Here is a 23,659-nt window from a genome sequence, read left to right on the forward strand (position 1 = left end):
CCTCTGGTGAGGAATTGTGGTGCTCACACCCGAACCAAAGCCCACAAGACCCCCAGCTCAGCCACCGTGGCTTGGCCAGACCGACCCCGTGCCATTCGGTCTTCTCAACACTGCCATATCCCTGTGCTCAAACTTCAAGCTCATGTCCAAAAGAAAAATCACAGGCGTGTAAAAAAAAACAACTTTGGAGCTGATGTTTTCTTGCATATTTACACTTTTTCTCTTTGCGCTCCTTTCAGATGTGTTCATAGGGCTCCAGGTCTGTAAAGCACTATGAGAGCTGCCAAAATATCGCAAGACTTGGCAACGGCGTCTGAAACATTCTTTGCTGGCACAAGAGAAGCCCTGGAACAAAAGTTTGCTACATTATGGAAAAATCCAAAATTTGTGCACTCTTTGACTTAGCTGCTCGGCCTCTCCTCCACCCTCTCCCGTCGCACTTGTTATTCAAATCGCGGAGCTCTGGCGGGGCGCAGGGAACCCACACTTGTCACCCAACAGTGTCTGCGCCCAGCAGCTGGGGATGGGGCGCACCCCAGGGACCTGGGGACATCAGCCCCCCAGGACGGCTCCTCCATGGGACAGCCTGCCCGCATGCGCTGCCCTAGCGGGGCCAGCTTCCCACCTGTAGAGACCTGAAATGCAATCAAGGAGTTCAAGCCTGATAAACAAAGGGTAGCTCCAGGGGAAGTGGTGGTACTGCCCAGCTTCCATCTCGGCTCCCAGACAGCTTTGGTCCCACAGCAGGCTCTTGGCACTGATTTTCCCAAAGCAGCATTGCTCATCCCCACTTTGTGATGAAGGGGCAAGTCACTCATCCACCCAGACCCATTGCCCTCTGCTCGCTCAGAGCAGCACCCGTGCTCTCCCTGCGGCCAGGGCAGCCACGTCCCTGTCCCGGCACCCCAGGCTCTCAGGCCCCTGGCACAGGGCTCGAGCCCCTGCCCGCACAGCGGGGGCATCCCGGTGGGGGCAGGAGGCAGCCTACTGCTCTGCAGAGACTCCTGTGCTCAGGGAAGTTTTCTCTTCGTAATGAAAAACCAAAATGTTTATTGTTCCCTCGTCTGTATTTGCATCTGAAATTGGAGCTATTACAGGGCAGACATGCCAAGGTTTCGCTCAGTCAGGCAACACACACCGAAGCCTGCAGTACAATTTTAAGTTTAACTGTTTTGTTTGTTTGCTAAATAGTCAACACAACTCTACAACAAAATAAAGGAATGGGAAGGCCCTGATTTGCACAGCTCTGTCCAGGCACAGAGGGGATGGAAACAACGCAGGGGCTGGTGGTGAGGGCCTGCTCTCCACTAACCTGGCCATGCAGCCTGTCCCCAGAAGTGTTCCTGCTGTTCCCTGCAGCACCCCAAGGCAGACCAGGAGAGCCCGGACACAGCTCAGCTGGGCTCTGATGGCTGCTGGGCTGGTTCACCTGCCTGCACCAGAGCCCACACCTGCTATGTCCTCTCCTCTTCCACTTGGTTTCATGCAGCTGAGTACAGGAGGGATAATTACATTTAAACATACTTAATACTACAGTACATTATCTCTATCTATGGAGAAAAATGCTATCTGATGGTATTTTCCCCATAAGCCCAATCAAGATGCTCTCTTAAAGCCCTCTAGAGTACTGTGAAACAGCAATAGAAAGTCGCAGGCACGCTGGGAGATGCTGCAACGGTTTGGCTGGGGAAACGTGTGGAGCGGCTGCTGGGGGTGGGAGCTGCATCCAACCCCCCCATCCCCATCCCCTGGTGGGGGCACTGGGTCTCTGCCTCCTCCTGGCTCTGGGGGGAACCCCACAGGGCCGGGGGTGCTGCGAAGGCTCCATGGGAAGCCAGCGAAGGCCCCGGGGTTTCTGCGGCGCTTCAGCGGTGGCTCCTGGTGCCAGGCATGGATAAGGCCGAAGGGGGCACTGGAAAAGGGAAAAGGGGCTGATTTCCTCCTTCATCGCAATGTTCAGTACACACCGCCACACTCATTGTGGTGCTCACACAAAACACCTCGGTCTCCAATATTGAAAAAAATAGGGTGATGTGTGCCAACAGCATCATCGATTTTTCTTTAAGCCAGTACCATTTTGAGGCAGAGAAAGTGAAGCAAAAGAAAGGAGATTAGACAAATACGTAATTAAGTGGACTGAGTTTAAATTTGCCAAACACAGAGAGGGTGTGGGGCAGCGTGACAGCACTGCTTTGCCTCAGGCCTGCCTCCTCCCACCGTGCTTCCCAGCCCCGATGGAAACCCCGACCCCCAACCCTGGGGGGGGGCTCTCACAGAAAAATGCCAAGTGCTCTGTCTGTCCTGGGCTAAAAAAACTCACTGTACATCCCAGTGAAAGCAGGAGATTTTTATTTTATTTTATTTTTTTTTGCGGGAAGGGAGGGGCACAAGAATGAAAAGGATAAAGCCCTGCAAACCCAGAGAGGAAAGGCTGACCTTGCACATGGCTACGGAGCGACGTTCTCCACAGGGCCACGAGCATCGGTGCTGCTGGGTGCATCCTGCAGCCAGCCCAGGGCAGCCACGGCCCCTGCCAGCTTTTCCTCTCCCCAGACTCCTGCTCTCATGTGCAGGATTTTTTTTCCCTTCGTACCTCCACTTACCACACTACTGTTTTGAATCTCTAAAATAATGTGACAAGTTAATGATGGCACAATTATCTAAATGTTTAACAGACATGTTATCTAAGTGAATCGGATTGAGATTCCATCCCGCTGACAATAAACATCAATGGGAGAGCAGAAAGTGATAGGCAAATTATCGCAAACCCTGCAATTTCAATGCTATTAAATTTGGAGGAATAACAGCCCTGAGGCCTGTAAACTCTGAATAAAATAGACCCTTGTGTTTGTCCAACTATTAAATCAAAATGCTACCAACATCCCAGGAAAAAAAAAGGGGAAGATTTATAGCTTTTCAATTTTCAGTTACACATTGGTTTTATTAACTCCTTTCTGCTGTTTGCACCGCAGTGCCAGTATTGCCACGGAGGTGTCCGCTGCGGGTGGGAGAAGGGGACCAACGGCCCCCAGTGCCCAGGAGTCACAGCTCCTGGGAGAGGAGGAGGAGAAATCACAGCGGGGTCCTGCCAGCGGGGACAGAAGAACATCTCTGCGCGGGATGCAGACGCTGCCGAGCTGGGCTGCTGAGTAATGCAGAGGTGACACCACAGGGGTGGCACCCGGGGGTGCTGCGGGGGCTCCTGTGGCTGCTCCGTGGAGTGAGCCCCCGCCACACACAAAGGCGGTGTCAGGCACCCAGCACCGTGAAATTAGGGTGAGCGCAGATCCACGCGAGCACCCTGACCCAGCAGGAGCGCATGACACCGGCTCCCGACTGCGTGTGACTTTGCCCCATCCACGGCTTTCATGTGTTAAATGCCTTGGCACACCAGGGGAAATTCTATACAAATCACCTCTGATATTTTTAAAAGTCCATGGCTCACAAGCACCAAGACCAGCCAAGCCCCAGCCCCATTAGCACGAACACGAGCAACGGGCTACCAGAGCCCCACCGGTGAAAGCTTTGCTTGGGGGAACTTGGTTTTCTCCTGAATACATTTCATTTTTCCTCTAAATCTGAGGAGAACAGTAAGTAATTTTCCACACTCTCCCTCCGGCATGGCACTGAGCTTACACTGCTATGAAGATGAGCCAGAACAGTTGCTGCTTTTCCTATTGCTGTAGGACAGAGGCCAAGCAAAGTGAACACCCAGAAAGAACCTCTCAGTCTGGAGCTGACTGGGCTATAGGCACAGCCACCCCTGTGTTTACAGGCAGAAATGACTTTTTCCTTTAATAGATTTTACCTTGCAACTGAAAGAAGGGCTTAATTTTTCCACCATAAGACAGCTGCTGTTTGACAGCAGTCAGTACACGGAAATTTATGCCAAGTTGGCTTACTATTTTGCGTTGTCTTTCAGAGGAGCAGTAAAAACAATGAAAAAATGTGAGATAAAGGAAGGTCCTTATATGCTAACTGTTCACCTGGGAAATGGCTCTGTATGCGGAAAAGAAACCTAGAGTCCTCTACCTTATCCATACATTTCAGAAAATCTCTCAAGCTTTAGGTCATCCAGAAAAACAGTGACTGTTTTTGGCTTTTTGCAGACAGGTGCTGTACCCTCTACTAAATGCTGCGTTTCTGAACAAAACATGTCTATTTGGTAGGCCAGTACCAAATGAGCCCTCTGCAATGATTATTTTTTGAGCTTCTCTCTACGGAACTTCTAAACCATCCTTGAAGCCATCCATCCCAGCATCTACCAAAAAGGGCAATTTTTTTTCTGGTAAAGTGTGAAGGTCTTTCACAAAGTTTGCCAAACAACCTGCTGTTAAGGACGAAAGGAGGACGCTCAAAAACCTTTTCTGGGAGATGTCGTTATTTGGAAAACGAGTTAATTATAGCAACTGTATTGGAGGAATGTTTCTTATGCCACAGGCAGCACTATTTGAGAGCCGCCCAACAACAGGAAGCTATTAATTTCAGCGAGCGTGGGCTCCTCTGGCCATAAAGCCCATTTCTGATGTGTAACTGAGACGCGTGTGTTTACAGCTCGAGGAGGTGATGATAAACCTGCTTAAACCTGGGTCGCCGTGTTCCACCGTGCTAAGTTCTCATGTCACCCTTTGAGCCTTGGCACGCACGCAGGCTGCCTGGCAGCCCGCAGTGGTCAAGCCCCAAGGTTTCCCATCAGACTGACTCCAACCCGCGCAGAATTTTCAAGGTCACCAGTGAAGGCCACTCACCGCACTGCTCCACCTGGTTTTCAGCAGGGTGGTTTTGGATGACGCTGCCATCGCCCGCCCACCCCACAGCGCCCGCCACCCGGGCCAGGGCTGTGGAGCCCCAGCTGCCGCAAGGCGATGGCTCCCCAGGAGCATGCGATGCTTGGCGGTGCTGAACGGCTGAAACGCTCAGGGCCACCTCCTCGGGGCTGGCCACTGCCCCGGAAGACCCCTGGTCCAGACACTGACTCGCAGGCACAGCACAAGAGGCACGAGCCAAACTCGATCCCTCGCTCTGCTGGCTGCTCCCTTGCGAGAGTCGTTCTCCTCCCTAACCTACAGCGCATACAGTTGCTAAAAAGATTATGATTTGTAAGGTCCAGCCTCAAGTAGCATGACTTTGAATATGGAGGGCAATCACTTTAAAATTTATTACCTGCTGCTTGGCCAGCAAAGTTTCCAGATCAAATGACGTGCTGAGCCTATTCCTGCTCAGTGACGCAGCAATTTATATTACTGATCGGTCATTAAAACCTCTGGCACAAAACCGTTCATGTTTTGCATGCCAACGTAGTGTCCATGCATCGAATTTCAACCTCTGAGTATAAATGCAGCCATTAATGGCATTTATCAGTTTTTTCAGCATTGAAAGACTAGCTTGTACTAATTTAAACTGTTCCTAATATAGCGCGGAGAAGAGGGGGCTCTTCTCTCTGGTTTTGTTTTTAGGAGCTTCTCAAAGACTCCACCTGGGACTGCCTGATGCGAGTTCCTCAGCGTCCCATAAAAAAACCAGTCTGGGAAAGGCAGCATTTACAATATGTCCTTGTCACCAGGTATCAGGCATAAAGAGTTCCTTGTGCTTACCAAGGGCTGATCACATCTAAACCAAAGAGCAGGAAAGCGCAATAAAGGAAACATGGCAAAAGCCAACTGTTGATAGCTCTTTGGAAAGGACCGGCATTTTCCTTGCAGAGGGAGCAGTCAAATTACCTCGTATTTTCTGCACTATGCTTTCCTACATGCATATTTTAATGCTAAGCAATAAGTGCAATAGGCTTTAGTGAATCAGCGCCCTGTGTCTACGTCTCACTGGAAGAAGAGCTTGGGCTACCTCACTCTTACAAATCACAGAAGCTAAGACAATGCTGTAATGCTAACTCCTCTGTTTATTAGCCTGGCATATTACACGGTGGTTTGCAGGAGTGACTCACGGTGCACTGATGGTTCTTTATTTGTCTGAACACCGTGTGCTAGTGACAAGCGCTGCCGGCTCAACTCCTGACGGTGGGGTAGCAGATGGGGTTCTGCTCCTGCACAGACAGATTGGTTGGAGCCAGCAGTACTGCATGTGAAAAACAGGCAATTTACTAACAATGCGACCAAAGCCCACAGTCAACATAGGAGAGCTTGCAACAACAACGAGAGAAAAGCTGGAGGCACCTGGCAGCCAGACCTCCAAGCACCCCACCAGGGAAGCGGCGCAGTTAATGGCACAAGCGCCTGCCAGAGTGCAGCTGATGACAGCTCGGCCACGGCAAGCACCCGGCTGCACGTGAGCATCAGGGGAAGAGGTTTGTGCACGTCTGAGCTCCGTGCTGGGAAAGGGACTGGGGAGACTATGCGGCGTGGCTACAGGCAGGCATCCCCTGTCCTGCGGGACCTGCTCTCATGTCCCCACTCAGCATCTCAGCCTGGCAAGAAGCAGCTGTGTGCCTGCTTGTGCTGAACTGCCCAGCACCCAGCAGATACTTGAGCAAATGCATGGACCTCAAGGCAGCAAGAAGAAACCTCCACAGAGCACCAAATACAATGCAATTATTTGTATAAATGCTTTGAAAACAGGAACAGCACTGTCAGTGTAGGCTGGGATTCTCAAACAATTTATAACGCATCACTCTTAGGCTCCTGAGAATCAAAACACTCTTGACAACATTATTTATCCCTTGGAAAGCTTCTCTTAAAATCTGAAATGGTGGCCAAGTGCCATCATGCTGGTCAAATTCAGTAAAAGTTTGCTGAGCGTTACACCTGAGTTTTAGAGCTGTGTTTACAACATCAGGTCTTTCATCAAGAGAGCAACAAACCAATCGCCTGGAAGGTGGTGAGGAAATTACAGAGGTCTTGGAGTTGCTGGCTTGAACACGCAGAGAGAGCAGGCCGGTACCCAGAAGATGGGTGCAGCGTGATTTTAGCAATTCCTGCAGCATGGGAGCTTGCCAACAGCAATTATTTCAAACCCTTGACTCTTGGGTCCGGCTCAAGGGCAGTGCTTGTCCCTGACCGTGCTCCCAGCACCCCACACTTCTCCCACTTTGCTTTTTGTCAGTGGAAATGAAGCTGGGAGAGCTACATGCTCTGAGTGCCTCCCACCAGCATCCCTGTAGTGGCAGCGGCACCTCTGAGCTGCCTGAGCCCACCGAAGTCCTGCTGGAGACATGTGCCCGCCATCCTGCACCACCCTTTCCAAAGAGGAGAAGCCTTGATCGGTGACTCTGCATCCTGCCCGGTCTTTTGGTGCACAGGGCTCCAGAAAACAAGGGTGGCCATTTAGCAGTACAAAGGCACTCAGAGTTTAATCACAGGAGCAGGTTGTGCTACTCCTTTCATCAATATCACCCAGAAAGCCGTCTGGGGAGGTTTCCCTTTCAAACACCACGCACAAATTTTAACACAAATACAGATATATTTCAAAGAAAGAGGTCAGCCAAAAAAAAAATTTACCTCAATAAAAATAATTTAAAGATAGAAATGGACCTGGGCAGGTCAGAAACAAGAACTGCAAAGGGTTAATTTCTCAGTTTGGCAAAAACTTACAAAGGAAGTCAAAATATTTATGTCAAAACTGTGTTTGGTAACAGGCACTTAGTCTAAGTTTTGTTTCCCAAGCAGTTTGAAACACAGCGCAGTGACGCCAGCACGACAGACACCTGGACGTGGGCAGGCAGCAGAGCAATGCCCTCCGCAGCGTGCAGGGGACGACACCAAAAGCTGCCTCATCCCACCTGCCTCCAATGCACCTTTATCACTATGTGACCATGGAAACTCAGCCTAACTTTGAGCATCCCTGAAACAAAAGGTTGAGTGCTCTCTTTTAGCAAGAATCGCTGTTTAGGGACAGAATAGGACAAGACCAAATGGAGACGGTCAACCTCGGCTTGCTCCCTTCTCTGCCATCGGCTCCAAGAAAAGCTCTTTTCATTTAATTTTATGTTTTGACTCTGCGGTCAGAGCTGTGAGTTTGGACACAGACAGGAGATGCTTTGCTGAAGTCATTTTGCACGGAATTGAGAGGAAAGGACGCGTAAGTGGCAGCTCAAGCAAGGAACACTGTGGTGCTCTTGCTTTGCTGCTTTCCCAGGGAGCGGGGTGGTGGGACCCGGGATCGGTTCCTCCCTCAGACATAAGAGCTACCTGGGGGAGAAGTAACGGGGCCTGGAAAAGGACTCCAGGAAAGCCTCTATACCCTGGGAGGGAGGCAGCACACACACCGCTTCCTTCCGCACTGTTTGTTTGGAGAAGGAGTTAAGCAAAAAAAAGAAAAGTCAACATACCAGTATGTGTCTGCCTGTGTGTCTCCAGGGCATCTTCTTTTGAGAACTGTGCACCGCACTGATCACAGACAAACGCTTTGGCACCCGCTAGAAAGACAAAGGAGAAAACGAGCATTATTCAGATGGCACGCACAGCGGAGGGTTGCAGATCAACCAGCAGAAACTGAGGCTGGGAGAATCACCATGGCAAAAGGCATTGCAGAGCCCTGCTGACTCTGCCAGCGTCCTCCCCGCCACCACAGCTCCCCACCACTGGGCTCTGGGCAGGCACAGCCGAGCACCCCCAGCACTGAAGCCATTCACGGGGACAGGGCTGGCGTAAGGCATGCTGGCTGGAGTAGGTCGGCAGCAAATATCCAAAATCAAAACTCCTTCTCACCAGCATCCAATAAGAGGATTTATCCATTCCTGTAGAGAAAATACAATTCTCACAGAACCAATACAAGCAAGCAGCATGAAAGTGATATGAAGAGCACTCCTCTAGGAACGCATGTATTTTTAAAGCCATTCACTTCATAAAACACAGAATCTGTTCAATAGAGGGACTTAATATTTTATAGCCCACACATGGCAGCAAAAAGTAGCTGCCCTTCTCAGTCCCATTGTTCTGCTAGTTCCAAATAACAGCATAACACACAAATATACTATTGACGTTGTGCTCCTCTTTCATTTTAAGCAGTTGCTTGCCAAGAAGAAATTAAATATTTGTTTTCAAAAAATCATTAAACATCAATGACTTTCATTAGAGTTGTAACTGATCTAATTTTAAACGGTTTCCTGCCCCTTCCTATTGTAGCAGTTGTTACCAGTATCAGAGGATGAGAGGAAAGAGAAGGCAGAACCATCTGATAAGAAACGTGGCAGAAACAACACAATTTAGTGAGAAGCACAGATACCTCTTTGACTGAGAGAGAGATGTGGTATTCAGGGGAATTCTTAGAAAATCACTATCAACATGTGCCGCGTGTGGCGGGTCAGAGGCGCTAGTTAGAACAAGGAAAAAAAACAGGATGTCTAACAGCAGATAAGTAACTTCCAGATAAAACTAGATTAACAATGCGTACTATCTCCAGCGCATATGCTGCCAGGACAAAGCTGTGAGCGCATTTGTTAGATTTTGAAGTTCGATTCAGCTGTTGCGAGAATCTACGCGTGGACCAGAGCACGAGGAGCAGCCTTCGAGGTGGCAGGAAGGGGAAGAAGCGGAGAGCTGCGCCCCGGGTCCTCGCTGAGCCCCGCGGCCATGCCCGGAGCTCCGGCCCCACGGCCCCTCCACATCGCGGCCCAGAACCGAGCCCCTGGCTCCTCCCTGCGTGCGGATGTGCAGTGGTGAAACAAAAGGAGACACGGAGAGAGACGGAGGTATCACGAGATCCATTAACAAGAGAATTCCTTCGTCTTTAAATTGTCTTAGTAACGGCTGGCTCACAGGCAGAAATATTTGGCAGCAGTGAAATTAAAAGTGATAAATTTTCTCGCCAAGCTTTGATCGATAATAGAGGTCTCATCTGTTAATCAATAAGACAGTCTGCCTGTTTACTGTGCATATGTTGTTCTCTGCTGCCTTCGCTATGATGTCAAGTTTGCATTCAAAACAACTCAAGTGTGCATAAACCACATGGCTGTTCGCAAAAAAATAAATAAGAAGGTGCATTTTGGTGACAGCATGGGGTGACCGCGGCCCCGCTCCCACGTGCTGGGGGTTGTGTGGTGACCGGGCACCCGCACCCCACTGCGGGGACCCCGATGCCAGCTGCCCCCTCCCTTCGCCAAAGGACGGCTTTAATAATGAGCAGGGTTCTATTACCGGCATAATTGGAGAGGTCACTGCTGCTTGGGAGCCATCACCGGCCGTCATGCCAGAGCCAGCTCAGGATGTTTTGTTCCTGGATCAGTGACCCATAAGGCCAGCGGGACCCTGCAACGCTTTTGTTTTTTAATTTCATTTTTCCTCAGAAGTGTGTGCTGTGTGCAACACCCAGGGCCGCACGCCTGGGAGGGCGCAGAGCTGGAAGGAAGCACGGGACCAGTGCTCCCATGTCCCCCCCACCCAAACCGTGCATGGGGATGAGGATGCAGCACCCCTGAGATGCAGCAGCCCGGTCGCTGCCCGAGTGTCCAGCCCTGAAATTCCCACTGGCAAACGATGGGGACTCAGAAGCACACAAAGTTTCAAAACCTCCTTGCTGAGCCCGTGACCGCAGCCCCGTGACCACCCGGCCCACCTGCAGATGCCCACAGCCTGGCTGATGGGGCGGCCGAGCACCCCACAAGGCTACGTGCACACAGCAGGAAGGGGAGGCTGGGCAGCGCCCGCCCCAGCAGCAGTCCTACTGCCAGGACCACGGCCGGGGGGGCTCCGTGTGCGGGGCAGCCTGCCCGGACACCCACGGGACCCCGATCAATAGGGCTGCGGCCGCCCGCCCCTCCCCGGCAGCCTCCCGGCGCAGATGATGTACAGCAGGCAGTTGCCAAGGCAATGACTCTCCATCGCCACTTTAAGCTCTCCGAGACCCACTGCTGTGAAGCATAATCCATAAGGTTACATCAACCTGATGCAGCAACAAGTTTTCCCCGTGTAGAGCAGCTGAACCAGCCGCAGGTGCACCGGCACCGATCCTGCTGCGACGCGCCCCGCAGGGCACCAGGGCTGGGGCTGTGCCGAGCGGGGTTTTGGCTCGGCCGTACCCTCCCCACATGGGGCCGGGACGTCGTGGGCACTGCTCCTGCTGCAGCAGAGCCACGGTGGGGACAGCCTAGAGCAGGGGCTGGTCCCCGGCTCCAACGTGATGCTGCTGGATCGGGGACACCGGCCCCACGCAGAGGCAACGCTGGGCAGGGGGGGTCCTGGGCTGGGTGCTCGTGCAGGTGGGGGCGAGCTGGGGAGGTGCCCGGAGCGCAGAAACAGCCCTGAGAGATGCGAAGCAACGAATCACGAGGTGCTTGCCAGCAGCTGACCAGGGGGTGGGGAGGGCAGGGGGACAGAAAAATTCCTTGAGATTTTAAAATAAACAGGGTGAATGTTCTGATGAGATATGCATGCTTGGTTACATAAGGAAGTACAGAGTGTACCAAAACAGCATACCCAAAAAAAGCATAAGCTGTCAGAACAATAAGTACAGACATGGGGCATTTTACAACAGGCTATGCTGTACAGTTTTATTTACAGTACCTCTTATCAGTCAGGGAACAGCACGCTGCCTGCCAATTTCCAAAGGCCAGGACTGTGTGTTCTTTCACTCAAGTAGATGTGTACTCCAGGCAGGGAATTTTTTTTAATCAACAAAACAAAAACTGATCCTGAGCCAGAATTCCTGTAATGTACACACGCTCAGAGGAGAGGAGGAGGAGAGAGTACGGCGATTGAATATGTAAATAGTTCAAGGTTAATTTTACTATGTGAGTCACCAGGAAAAATGTCATCCAACATCTGAGCTTATTATAACAGTGCTTAGAAAAAACAGTTAGATGTTTGTTAGAGGGAGCATGACATATTTGAAAGCAGTACATCAAGAGGCTGTGTCAGGGCTTTTTTTTGTTGTTGTTGTTGGCTTTTTTCTCCCTCTCCTCTCCCCCTCCCCCCCCTTTTTTTAATAACACCCATAGAAACTATTAGTCTATTAAAATGTAAACAGAAGTTTTGGGAGAGTATTTTTAGCTAGTGGCTTGTATTGCCTACAGTACATAGATATCTTCAGATGATCTTCCCAACGGGATGGGACTTAACGTGCTGCCAAGTATCAGCTGTGTTTCGGAGCATGCCTTGTAATTGGCACACAAGTCTCCGCCGTACATTTATATCTGTACGAGCAAATTTATAGCTCCTGCCTAATAAAGGTCTTTGCAGCAAAAGGCTAGCGTAAACACGCAAGGAGCAGCTCACTCACCACCGCATGGCTCGGCACGGAGCAGGGAAGTGGCCAACAGGCGCTTTTTGAGCTTTTTCGGCCCTTCTTTTCCTCACTGGACAGGTTTTTCCTCCCTGTGGGGCTAAGCCTGCTCGTGCCGTGACATGGGGATGAATGATGCTTACTTTAATGACACAGCATGAATGATGTGCTCAGCTTCTCGGAAATTAGATCCCTGAAACGGCAACCTCGAGAGCTCCTTGCAAGCCCCCTCTCCCCACCAGGGTGGATGTGGTGCCCAGGGCTTGCAAGCCCAGGTTGGGGCTGTTCCCCCAGCTCGGGGCTTTGCCCCACATCCTTCACCCACCAGCCAGCCACAGATGCCATGTATGCCGCGCTGCTGTTCGACCCCTTTTTCTGCAGCGTTTTCCCAAAAAGCCTCAGGCTGCACGTCTACCCTAGCACCAGAACCAGGCGGCATGCCCCGGCCGTGCTGAGCCCGTGGGCACCCTACCTGCTGTGCCAAGGGCACACAGAAACCGCCGACCCCAGCCCTCGCTATTTTTAATCCATTTAAAAGAAAGAATAGCTTCTTTCAGACTCCCCTGGGCATTTACCCTGCGAAACGTGGAGACAATTGATCAACTGCCAGCTGTCTGGCTCAACTTTTCCTGTGGAATACAGCAAACTGCAAGCCTTAGTGCTGGGCTGCATCTCCTGCACCTCAAAGGCTCGTCGCGGTGAGGCAATGCCCCAGGATGGCTCTAAGCTGTCAGGAAAAGGCTCGGTGGACCTGAAAAAAGAGCTATTCTATTTTTAGTCACTATCAACCCTCATAATACTTCCCAACGCCCATTCAGTTTAATTACTTTATTGAGGACAAGAAGTAGGCTCTCCAGTTTTAACGCCTGTGATGTTAGGAAGTAGTAAAATGTTCTAACTGGTTAAAAATGACACTCGTCCGCTTGCCTTTGGTGTTCCCAAGACCGTAATTGTGGCCCGGGCAGCAGGTCTGAAGCTGCTGGGCCACTCTGAAGCTTTGATTTCCCCCTCCTGTACCGTAATTGAGGTGTTGCGTTACAAGTGCAGCGGTGACGTTTCCAGAGTCAGGGAAAAACAAACAGACAGGGACAGATCGGTGTCCCCGCCGCTGCCCGCCCTCGCTCCGTCCTCCCACCGGCTGCCTCGTGCCGCGGCGTGGGTTGTGCGAGGGGCCGGGGGTGCCCCATTCCCACCCCGCTCTCAGGCACAACCACCCCACCTCCAAGCGCCCCCAGCGAGCCCTTGCTAGGTGCTCAGCTACCTACGCAAACCTGCCTCTTCTTCGACAGCAGACAAGCCATGCCTCATTAACCTTCCAAACTAATTTTACAATTTACTAAACCACTGTTTTCCTGTGCCCATTTAACCGTCCCTGACTGTGATAAACTTTTATGGGGCTGGTGGCCAAGAGAAAGACGAAAGGAGGCTGAGGCAATGGGGAGAACGACTTCAAAAATACAAATGGCAACCCACATACTCCCCCCAAAAAAGAACGAAAGGGAAAAAGAAGAGGAGGCGCGAATACCCTCCCAAGGAGCAGGCTGGACAGCGTGGCCAAGGGGAACGAACTGGAGCCATGCCCTGCGGATGCCCACAGGCGCTCGGCACGTGCGTCACGGGGAGAGGTGGCGGGCACGGAGCCCTCGCAGGGTCCTCCTCGGGGACGGGGCGGGCGCGCCAAGACGAAGCATCGCCCACATTTCTGCCCAGCGGCACAACGCATTCACCCAAAAAGCACGGTGAGGCCAAAGGATGGGCACAAAGGGGCTCAACCCAAGCAAACATATCACCGCTGTTTTGAGACAGAAAACGGGAAAAGCAATATTTGCCTGCACTGCACCTCCAGGAGGGTCATCAGACAGGACTGGCACGCTGACAAGAACCCTTCGACCCTTTCCAACTGTAACATCTATAACGTGTGGTCTGAAGTCACAACCCTGCAAGTATGATACAGAATTTATTCTGGTCCCCTCCCCCAAGCACAAGGGATTAATAAAAATTTGAGATTATATATTATTAAAATGCTGTAATTGGCAAGAAGGTGGAGAGAGGGAAAAATATGGATTAAAAAAAGTGCCAAGTAAATTTATGCACTGTCGTCGCTTTACTACCTAATTAATTCAGTAATTTCAAAAACAATTTTATTTATGTTCCATTTACCACATCAAAAGTGCAAAGAAAAAAAACCACAGTGATGCTAAAATAATACCTCAAGGCATCTATTTTTAATCAGTAAAAAAAAAAATAAATAAAAAATCCAAGCCCTGGTTTCTATACAATCTCTCTTGGGCAGACCACCAACTCTAAGAGAGAGAAAACAGCCGAGCCCTCTGTGAGTGCCTTCCTGGCTGCCGAAAACAGAGCTTGTCAAAAAAAAACAAATCCATAATGGCCTGAGGCTCCTCTCCAATCTATTTTCTGCTCAGCTGGTTTTAAATGAAGTTATTATGAGTCATTAAAACACCCGCAAGCCTGTGGAAGTCAGCCAATTACAATTTTAAATTTAGCCTGTTCTCTACCCCATTCTCTTGTTTTCTTCTTTTGCCCACATAAAGCTGCTTTTTTATTATTATTATTATTATTTCCCTTCTCCCCTATTTCACTCAAGTGGAAGAGACAGTTATGAAAATCTCTAGTACTTTCCACTAAAAAAATAAAAGACATCCAAGAAGGGCCAAAAAAGATCAAGCTGCAAACCAGGCTTGGATTTAGAGAGATGCGAAAGGGTTTTCTTTTCATTCTTTTTTTTTTTTTTTTGAAATGCCATAAAAATGCAATAATTGAATATGAAAAAAAAAAAAAAAGAAAAAGGTGCAGGTTTTAAAAGGTAAAGACAGTCTTCTAAACCGAGCCTGGGTGCACGGATGTCAGCCCCAGCACTGGAGGACAAGCTCATCTCAGCGCTGCGTCTCCTGGTGATGCTCCGTGCTACCGGGGTGCGGGTGCAACCCGTGGGGGCGGCGCTGCCGTCCGTCGGTGCTGGCCCCCATCTGCAGCCCCCCCATCGGCCACCTCCAACCACGGCCTCGCTGGCCGCAGCTGCCCCCCTCCCTCGCTGCCTGGGGCAGAGCAGCCCTCCCCTGGGGAGGCTGCTGGCGGCACCACGCCACTTTGCGCTGCTGACCTAACAGGGGAAATACTAGGCAGCAGTGCACCGGGAAGGTTTATCCCCAGGATAAAACCCAAGTATTTTCCATGTATTTTTTCCAGCTAGCCAGCAAAGAGCAACAAAAGGCACCCAAGCGCACCCAGGGGTGCTCTGGTGGGATGCTCAGCCACCAGAGTGCTTCTTTCGCAGACGCCTCCGAGCTGCAGGGCAGTGCTTTCCTTCCCAAAGCGCGGGGGTGAAACGGATGCTCAGGAGAAACCTCACCAGAAGCCCGAGTGTGGCAGTGAAGGGACGAACCAAAGCCGAACTCTGGGGTTTCTCATTTTGGCACCGAAGCCTTTGGCTCCGGGGGCTGAAGGAGAGGTGGCAGCGGTTGCACCACGTCCACTTTGGGCAGGAAGGGGTGAAGGCTGTGCTCCACCAGGGGACTTTGCCCGAGCGCTGCTGCGCCACATCCCCGACCGAGCCAGCTGCCCGTGGTGGGTGAAGGACGCCCATGGCCACCCGCACCCTGCTGCCCCCGGCACTGCCCAATGCCACCAGCGGCCAGCCCCAACGGGAAGGGTCCCTGGCAGCATCCCCCTCTCACGCCTCCCAAAAGCGGACGGGGAGCTGGGACGTGGAGGAAGGGCTGCACGAGAGGTGGAGAGAGTTGCCACCAACGTCATCACCCAAACTTCATCAGCTAGCTCTGTAAATTCAAACGCTGCTTGGGGACAACGGGAGAAGGAAGAGGGAGAAAGGGATATTTTCAGGTTAAAAAAAAATAATAATAATTTCAGCTTAGCAACAATAAAGAAAGGTTATTACATAATTTCCACTTTTCCTCCACCCTTAAAGTAATGTTCTATCTGACAGCCTCCACTCAGAGGGGAAAAAATGACAAATCCAATCCAAAATTCAACAGCCTGTGTTCTGTTCAGAAAGCACACAGTGTACTATACAGCCCATAAAACTCCAAACAGCCTCCAGACACTTCTGCAATCGTCCTCCATCAAAACACTTTGTCTTGCATACAAAAATAAGATACAGTGCTGAACGGAATACGAAATCAGCCCATTACAGTACAGGGAGGCTGCTACTTAGCAACAAGGGGGCTTTAAAGCCGCGATGCTCTACAGGAAACAAAATCTGTCAAGCCTGTTGGGCAAATGATAAACATTAGCAGTATTAAAAAACACAAAAGCCATGTAAATGGATCGTGCGCGGCACAGGGAGGGATGGGCAGGCGCAGTCTCGGGGCAGGGGGCTGCTCGCCAGCTCGTCCCCAGCCTGTGGGGAGAGGTCTCAGCCTGTCCTCCCTGCAGAGAGGGGCCGGGGGGGCTCCATCACCATGACCTACAGTGAACTTTCATAACTTTCCCATCTAGCATGCACGACAAGAAACCTGGAAGCAAACGGGCTGCACTGCGATGATCACATATATTTAGCAGTATTAATGTAGACAGATGTGCGTAAGATTTATTTGCTACAGAGAGCACTATGGTGTAATGGGTCCTGGCATCGCTCTCCGCATAATGCTTAGCAGAACACCTTAAATAACAAAGAGCAGCCAAAAGTGGGGAGAGAGGAGAAGCAGTGACGGGTGAAAAATAAATATATTTTATCAGGTAAGGGGGGAAAAATAAGCTGGCTCTGAATCAGCAGCCAGGTCTAGGAAGTGAGCCAAAACAGGAGCTAAAAAGCAAACCATATTCTTCTGGTCTCAGCTTAGACTCTTGAGGCAGAAAGGATTTGGGGGGAGGGGGGGGAATGTATTTTTCATCAGGCAGTGTATAATTTATAAACAGCATTAAACAGTTTTTGTTTTCTTTCTTCCTCTCTCCTGTGTGTGCGGGTTGGCCGGCAGTCAAGCCTGCATTAATTTCTGCTGTGGGTACAGTGTGTTCTTGGATGCACATCTGCGGATGATCATAAACGCAGGAATGCTGGCAGAACATCCAGACCTGCCGGCAGGCCGCTGACATCACTCGGGGACCAAGCGCGGGACGGCAGCCAGGGGGGGGGCGGGAAAAATCCCCAAAGAGGCTCAGCGCTTCCCTTTCTGCTCCCTCTTACATCGAACACCGGCGAACAATACCCGCGGCCGTGGGGAGGGAGGAGCGAGGCACCGCGATGAACTATCTCCTCCATCTCTGATAAAACATCCTCCAGCACTCGGTGCTTCATCGGGAGATAACCACCAAACGCGAAGGGGAAGGAAAGTTTATGTTCATTACAGAGATACGCAGCGGGTGAACTAGCCGCAGTGCCAGATCCTGGCAGAATGAAGCCCATCCTCCGACAGCCTGGGGCACACACCTTGCTCCCAGCCAGGTGCCCCGCTGCTTCCTCGCCCCGGACCACCACTCCCTGAGCACCTGGCATCCTGCTCCTCGATGTGTGCTCAGTGGGGATGGGACCACATCCTGCTCCCAGCACCTCGCACCTAGGTGGGCAGCACCGCATCAACCCCAGGGCTGCTCCTCCAGCGCCCCGCAGCTCTCAGGAAACGCAAGGGCGCATCCTCGACCTTGGCCGTGCCACCGGCTGCAGCCCAGCCAGGTCAACGAGGCACAAAGGCAGGGGCACGCTGCCCGAGGCGGGCATTTTGCGAAGGCACCGTCCCTTCGCCAGCCCACCCCGTCACTGCTGCGCCCAGTGCTTTTGCTCCTTGGCGGGGAGGCTCCAGGTTGTCACCCACGCCAGGCTGCCAAAGTTTGCACAATGCCCGAGCGTTTCGAAAGCTGCGCGTGAGCCGGGCAGGCGGCTCCAGGGCAGCGGCGGCGGCACCTCAGTTTGCTGCAGAAGGGCACGCCGCTGCCCACGCACTGCACCTCTCCAGCACGCATGGCCTTGCCCAGATTTGTCCCCATTTAGTCTGGAGAAGGGAAAGGCCATGGCATCCATCTCCAAGGCACAGATTCCTGATCAGAAGTACAGGCAAAGCAACCAGGAGGAAAGGAGTAAATCCCCCCAAGCTGGGATTTTCTCATCTCACTTTCCCTGACAATGAATTTTTCTAGGAAAGGAAGCTCTCTGTCATTCTTCTAATGTAATCTTTTAAGTTTTTGCAAGCACATCTCAGTTAGGAGTGGGCAGTGTTAATGTAGCTGCACCACACATACACCAATAGTTTGCACTTCATTAAGGGTAAGCCTACACTGAAATGTAAACATTTGGTGGAGTATTTATCATGCACCTGAAAGCTGCTCAGATAACACTGCCGAATAACCTCAGCGCTACACCAAGCACCACAAAAACCCCCGTTGGGCTAGCTCGGACATTTATAAGGATTGTAATTACTAGCTCCACCTGTATAATATTCATTTATGTCCCCATCACTTTTTTGGCAGGTTGTATTTAGAAAGAAGCGAAGTGGTCAATAGTCATGACGATAAAACATGCAAATTCCTGTTTGGGTTCTTTCAGTTTTGCCTTCTTGTGTTGGAGCATTTCAGCTTGAGAAGAAGGTCATCGCTTCTCCAGTCCCACTCGAGGAAGAGTAAAAAAAATCGGATAACTGGGATGACTGAGCAGCCATCCAGCTCTGGCAGCTGAGGTTTGAGAGCCAGCAGCACTGCTCCTGAAGGCAGCCACCCCATGCAGCAGGACACACAGGCAGGACCTGTGCACCCCCTGCCCACTGCCCTGCCTCAGAGGGGCGATGGGGACCTGCTTCCTAATTGGTTCATTAGCTTAAGTACACCTTTTATCATCAGGTATCACTCATAAACACTCGGTTAGTTAAGTTTTAAATGCAAACTGCAATTACATTCAACGTTTACTACCTTTGGCATATAAGGCCTTTGAAGGGGGGGAACAGGAGGCGAGGGGGCCACAACCCGTCCCGGTGTGCCCGTCTCCCGTGGGGCAAACTCCTAATTAAATCATCAGTTTGCGCACAAGGCAAACAGACTTGGGATCGCGGCGTCGGCATGCCGGGCGCTGAAAACAAGCCTTGGCGCTGCCGACCCTGCACAGCCTCGCTTCATCCCGGCCGGGGGGAGGCGAGGGGAGAGGTGCAAAGGTCTCATGCTTTAATAAATAACAGCGCTGGAATCCGCCGTGGCTGTTTTCGAGTGCTGGGAGAGCTCACCCTGCCCCCCCCACCCCACCCTTGCCAGATTAGAGAAAAAATTAATCCTGCGCGATGACAAACTTGGCTCGGCGTGCACTGTACATACTGTACCCACAAGGCTGGCGGCCGGCCAGGGACGGGCTGTGAGCCAAAGCGACAGTAACAAACACAAGCCGCGCACGCCAGAGCCGCGGGGAGGAGGGGGACGCCTGCTCCGCGCCCGGCACCACGAGGCTCCGGACCTGCCGGCACCCCAGTCCCCGGCCGGAGCCCACCCTGTGGGCTTGACCCCCAAAAAGCAGTGAGGCAGCCCCAGATGGTGGGCAGCGTACTTCCCCAGGAGGCAATGAGATGAGCACCCATGCTGCCACGCACGGTGGGATTTTGCTTAAAGAAGCTGGGCTGCAGGAACCAGCATCCCTGGGGAGCCACCCTGCCAGCATGACTTCAGCTGCGGGATCGGCTGCCCTCGGTGACTGCCCCTTCAGTAGGGGACCAGGATCCCCCTACGTTTCAGCAAACAGGTCCAGTGGCTGCCTGTGGTGTGTTTTTTTCTCTTTAATTAAAAAAAACCCTAGCTGTACATGGGGCTGCATGACCAAGAGGAATGTCAGGCTAAATTGACTTGCAGAACACAAGCCTCCTCGCTAGCACAGCATTCCTACCTTCCTATATCTGTTTAATTAAAGGGCCTGCATAATTTGAACCCGATAGTTAGATTCATTAGACAAAGAATACCTAATTCTGCAATGGTTTTGCTAATGAAACTGTGCTGGGCGCCTGCACGCGAGGAGCAGGGTGCTGGACACGCGCGCTGAGCGGCGCGCAGGAGCTGAGGCGCAGGCACTGCCCGCGGCGCGGGACCTCTGGCAGCAGCGCAGAGCAACAAGTGGTACGTGAAGTTTGTTATTCCAAGCTGCCTAGCCTGGAAAATATTTCCCCAATTAAAGAACTGAAAACAAACTTTAAAAACAAAGTAAAAAAAAAAAAAAAACACCTCAAGTTATGGGCACCGGACTAGAAGTTTGCAATTTGCTGCTCTGAAGAGGGTGAAGCCTCCTCCGGACGAGATGCACAAGCTGGGTGGCTGCAGCATGTTTGGGTGGGCCCAGGTGGGCACTATCTGTGCCTCCCCCCGCCCCCAGCACCCCGCTTGCAACCCACCTGAGTGAGCCAGTAAGTGCATTCGCAGCCGCAAGCTGTCCAGAAACCGCTTCCCGCACAACTCGCATCCGTACGTCTTCATACCGCTGTGCAGCTTCCTAGGGGAAAACAGACGGATTAGTCCTCGTGTGTGCGGGGAGAGGGGAGGGCACGAAGGGGGAAGTTTACTCCGAGCGTTAACACCAAGAACCTCCTGAATATTTCATGAAATCTACACGTTACCTGTGAATTTTCTCGTTAGCTTGCTGGGAACACAGACCGCAGGAGCGCATGCCTGGCGTGGTGGGGGGGGCTGTGGGAAGGCCAGCACGCTGGGGGCGTCCCACTGGGGTCCCCACAGCATCAACACCAGGTGCTGGCCTCCAGGACAGGAACGAAGCCCCTGGCCTCCATCCCCAGGCCCGAGCCCTGCTGTGTGCGGGTGGGCACGCGGGGCACTGCGGGCAGGAGCCCGGCAGAAATCGGTTCAAGTTTACAAAGTGCTTTAGGAAAGGTCCTGATGGGAGCTCCTGTTTGAGTTTCCAGGATTGATTAGGTGAGCTTCTCATCATTAATATTTCTCACCATTATTACAGGTGGATTCTTTTAATAAATTCAATAAATCTGAAATTATGATAGTGTATACTGTATTACTTTAATCTACTGCGAGAAATTAAAACGAACTATTCAAATATATTCAAGAAGGGCAAGTTCACTGCTAACATAACTAAAAAAACCCAAACCATGAAGCCAGACATAGCTCAGTACCAAGAACTGGAGTCTGCTCAAAGGTGCTAACCCAGCCCCTGACGTGGCAGGGGCTGCTGCAGGTGAAGTTGCATTTCTCCGTTTCTGTTCACTCAGCTAATTCAGCCTCCAATTTGGTCATTCAAAGAAAGAAACCAACAGGGAGCTGAAAGCCCAGGCAAGCTTTTTGTTGTTGTTTTCTCCCCTCTCCAGCACAAAAAACTCTGCCGCAGAAGACATCTATGAGCTCTGCGTGGCCACGGGATACACACTGATGAGGAATCAGCCTCTTGTATTCGTTAGTCATTCTTGGTGTTGACACTAAACATTTTTTTCAGTGAACTTCTTACTATGCGTCAAACACTTTATAAAATTGCAGCTTTACTCCAAAAAAATTCCTAGAGGTTCTTTGTATGCATTTTTAATTAAATCCCAACTTCTATCCAAATTCAGCCTGACACAAATCACAAGTGAAAAATTAATCATCAGCTAGTGAACAGGAAACATGCCTCTCACCATTTCCTGGCACCACAGCGTATAAAATAAAATCTGCCTAGGCTGAATTGCACAACTGCATGTCTAAAAGGGCCAGGGCAAATTGCATGTCCCAGATCACACGAAGGTGCACATGGTTCAGGCGTCGTGCCGGTGTCTCTGTCAAGACATGGGCAGAGGAGACGCTGGAGCAGCGATGGCTTCGTTCTGCCCAGGACTGAGCCTGCCCTCCTGCGCCTGCTCTCAGGCACCCAAAGGTGCTGGGTGCCACTCCCGTGCAGCACAGCAGGGCTGTGGATGGGGTGTCCGCTGCAGCCCCTCTCGGGCACTTTGGGGTTCCCCCATCACTCCCCCTGCAGCCCCGGGCACGCGAATTGAGGGCAGCGGATGCTGCTTGGCCGCAGGAGCCAGAACCCGCGCCGCTTTCCTTTCTTTGCTGTGAAGACATTTATTCTCCTTTTGGGTAGCGAACAACCCGCAGCAAATTGGAGCACTCCATCAAACGAAACAACACGTAACAGACGGTGTTTGCATGGAGCTGGACAGGAGCACCGTCCATGTCGGACTACAACGAACAAACAAACAGGAGGACCACGTTCCTGGGGCCATTGCTGAAATCCCGGCGTGATGCCAGTGCCCAGCGCGGTGCCTGCAGTGGCCCTGCGAGTGCCGCCGACCAGGGGCAGCCGTCCTGTCCCGTCCCAGACCCTCTCCCCAGGCACCTGCCCGTGCCACCCCTCAGCGTCTCAGGGCTCAACGCAGCAGCAGTCGCTGGTCCAAGCACATGGGGAAACGCCACGCAGAGCCTGCTGAGTTGATTTGATGATGTCAGCTGCTGATAAATATATGCTGTTACAAACCAACCAGCTCTGCAACTGACAGAAGCATTAAAAAAAAAAAAAGAAAAAAAAAAGAAATCCCCAAGTAACCAATGTTTCCAGCCAAGTTTACTGACTTTTGCCGAAGAGACACACCCCATTTAACATGAACTCTTCATACTGATGGCAGGGAAGAGTTTGCGATAGCAGAAGCATGTGCAAAGTTTCAAAATCAGATTCTGTAAACAGAGAAGCATTTGTATGTGTTTAAGAAGTAACACACCAAATTAGCTACATGCCGACCTCTGATCAAATCCACCATTTACCATCGCTTTGCAATAAGACAAGTATATTTTTATTGTGTTGTTGCCGAAGACAAACCAGAAATGGTCTTGTGCAAGACAAGACAGTGAATCCTGAAGGCAACCCCGCTCTGGTGCTCGGCCCTGAGCAGCACCCGCTCTGCACAGCCAAGGAAGAGGCAACTTTGCCTTTACCTGTGTGCTGAGAGTATGCTCATGCTCTGAGCTGTAAGTATTTCACTGATGGCCAAAGACATTTATGAAAGATTTGGGATGGATTTTTTCCCCCTCCTTTTTGCTTGCTCAAAGAACTCAATCATTTCATTTGCACAAAGAATGAAACTCCTTTGCACTTCTCAATGCAAAATGATTGCATCTAAATATTTGTCAACATTACAGATGTTTAATCTGTTAAGAAGACCAAAAGAAATTAAATATCTTAAAGTGCCACTCTTAGCAAGATTTTTTTTTCATATCAAATTAGGACAATTTCATTAATTCAGCTCACAAATTAATGAAAAGCATGTGACTAAACACTCCAGACAGAGACCTGAAAAGGGCTTCCCATGCTTGCACCAGGAAAGAAAGCTGCCTGCCCAGGACTTGTTTCAAGACAATGCAGCAGTGTGATGCACTCTGCAAAAAGTCATCTACCATCACAGATGAATCCTTCAGGTAACGTGCAAAGCAGTCAGCCCCATGTTCTGCCCTGTAAATAAGCTCTGTAAGGATGTTAAACTGAACCATTTGAAATGCTAGGCTGCAGAAAGAAACCCTGTCAAGTTCTGCACTGAGCAAACACTCGGGGAAAAAT

At 51.1% G+C, this 23,659-nt stretch overlaps 1 protein-coding gene across 3 annotated transcripts in view; it reads right to left on the bottom strand.

Moving 5' to 3' along the window:
* Window positions 1-23,659, bottom strand: part of ZBTB16 (zinc finger and BTB domain containing 16) — a 113,026-nt gene that overhangs the window by 26,158 nt on the left and 63,209 nt on the right. For all 3 annotated transcript variants that reach the window (XM_083808276.1, XM_083808274.1, XM_083808275.1), the window contains exons 3-4: window positions 20,505-20,602; window positions 8,282-8,368 (exon numbers count right to left, since the gene is read on the bottom strand). In XM_083808276.1, coding sequence (XP_083664402.1) covers window positions 8,282-8,368; window positions 20,505-20,602 — 185 coding nt within the window. The remainder of the gene's footprint in view (window positions 1-8,281; window positions 8,369-20,504; window positions 20,603-23,659) is intronic.

This window comes from Anser anser, assembly GCF_964211835.1.
Source record: "Anser anser genome assembly, chromosome: 22".
NCBI classification, from domain to species: Eukaryota; Metazoa; Chordata; class Aves; order Anseriformes; family Anatidae; genus Anser; species Anser anser.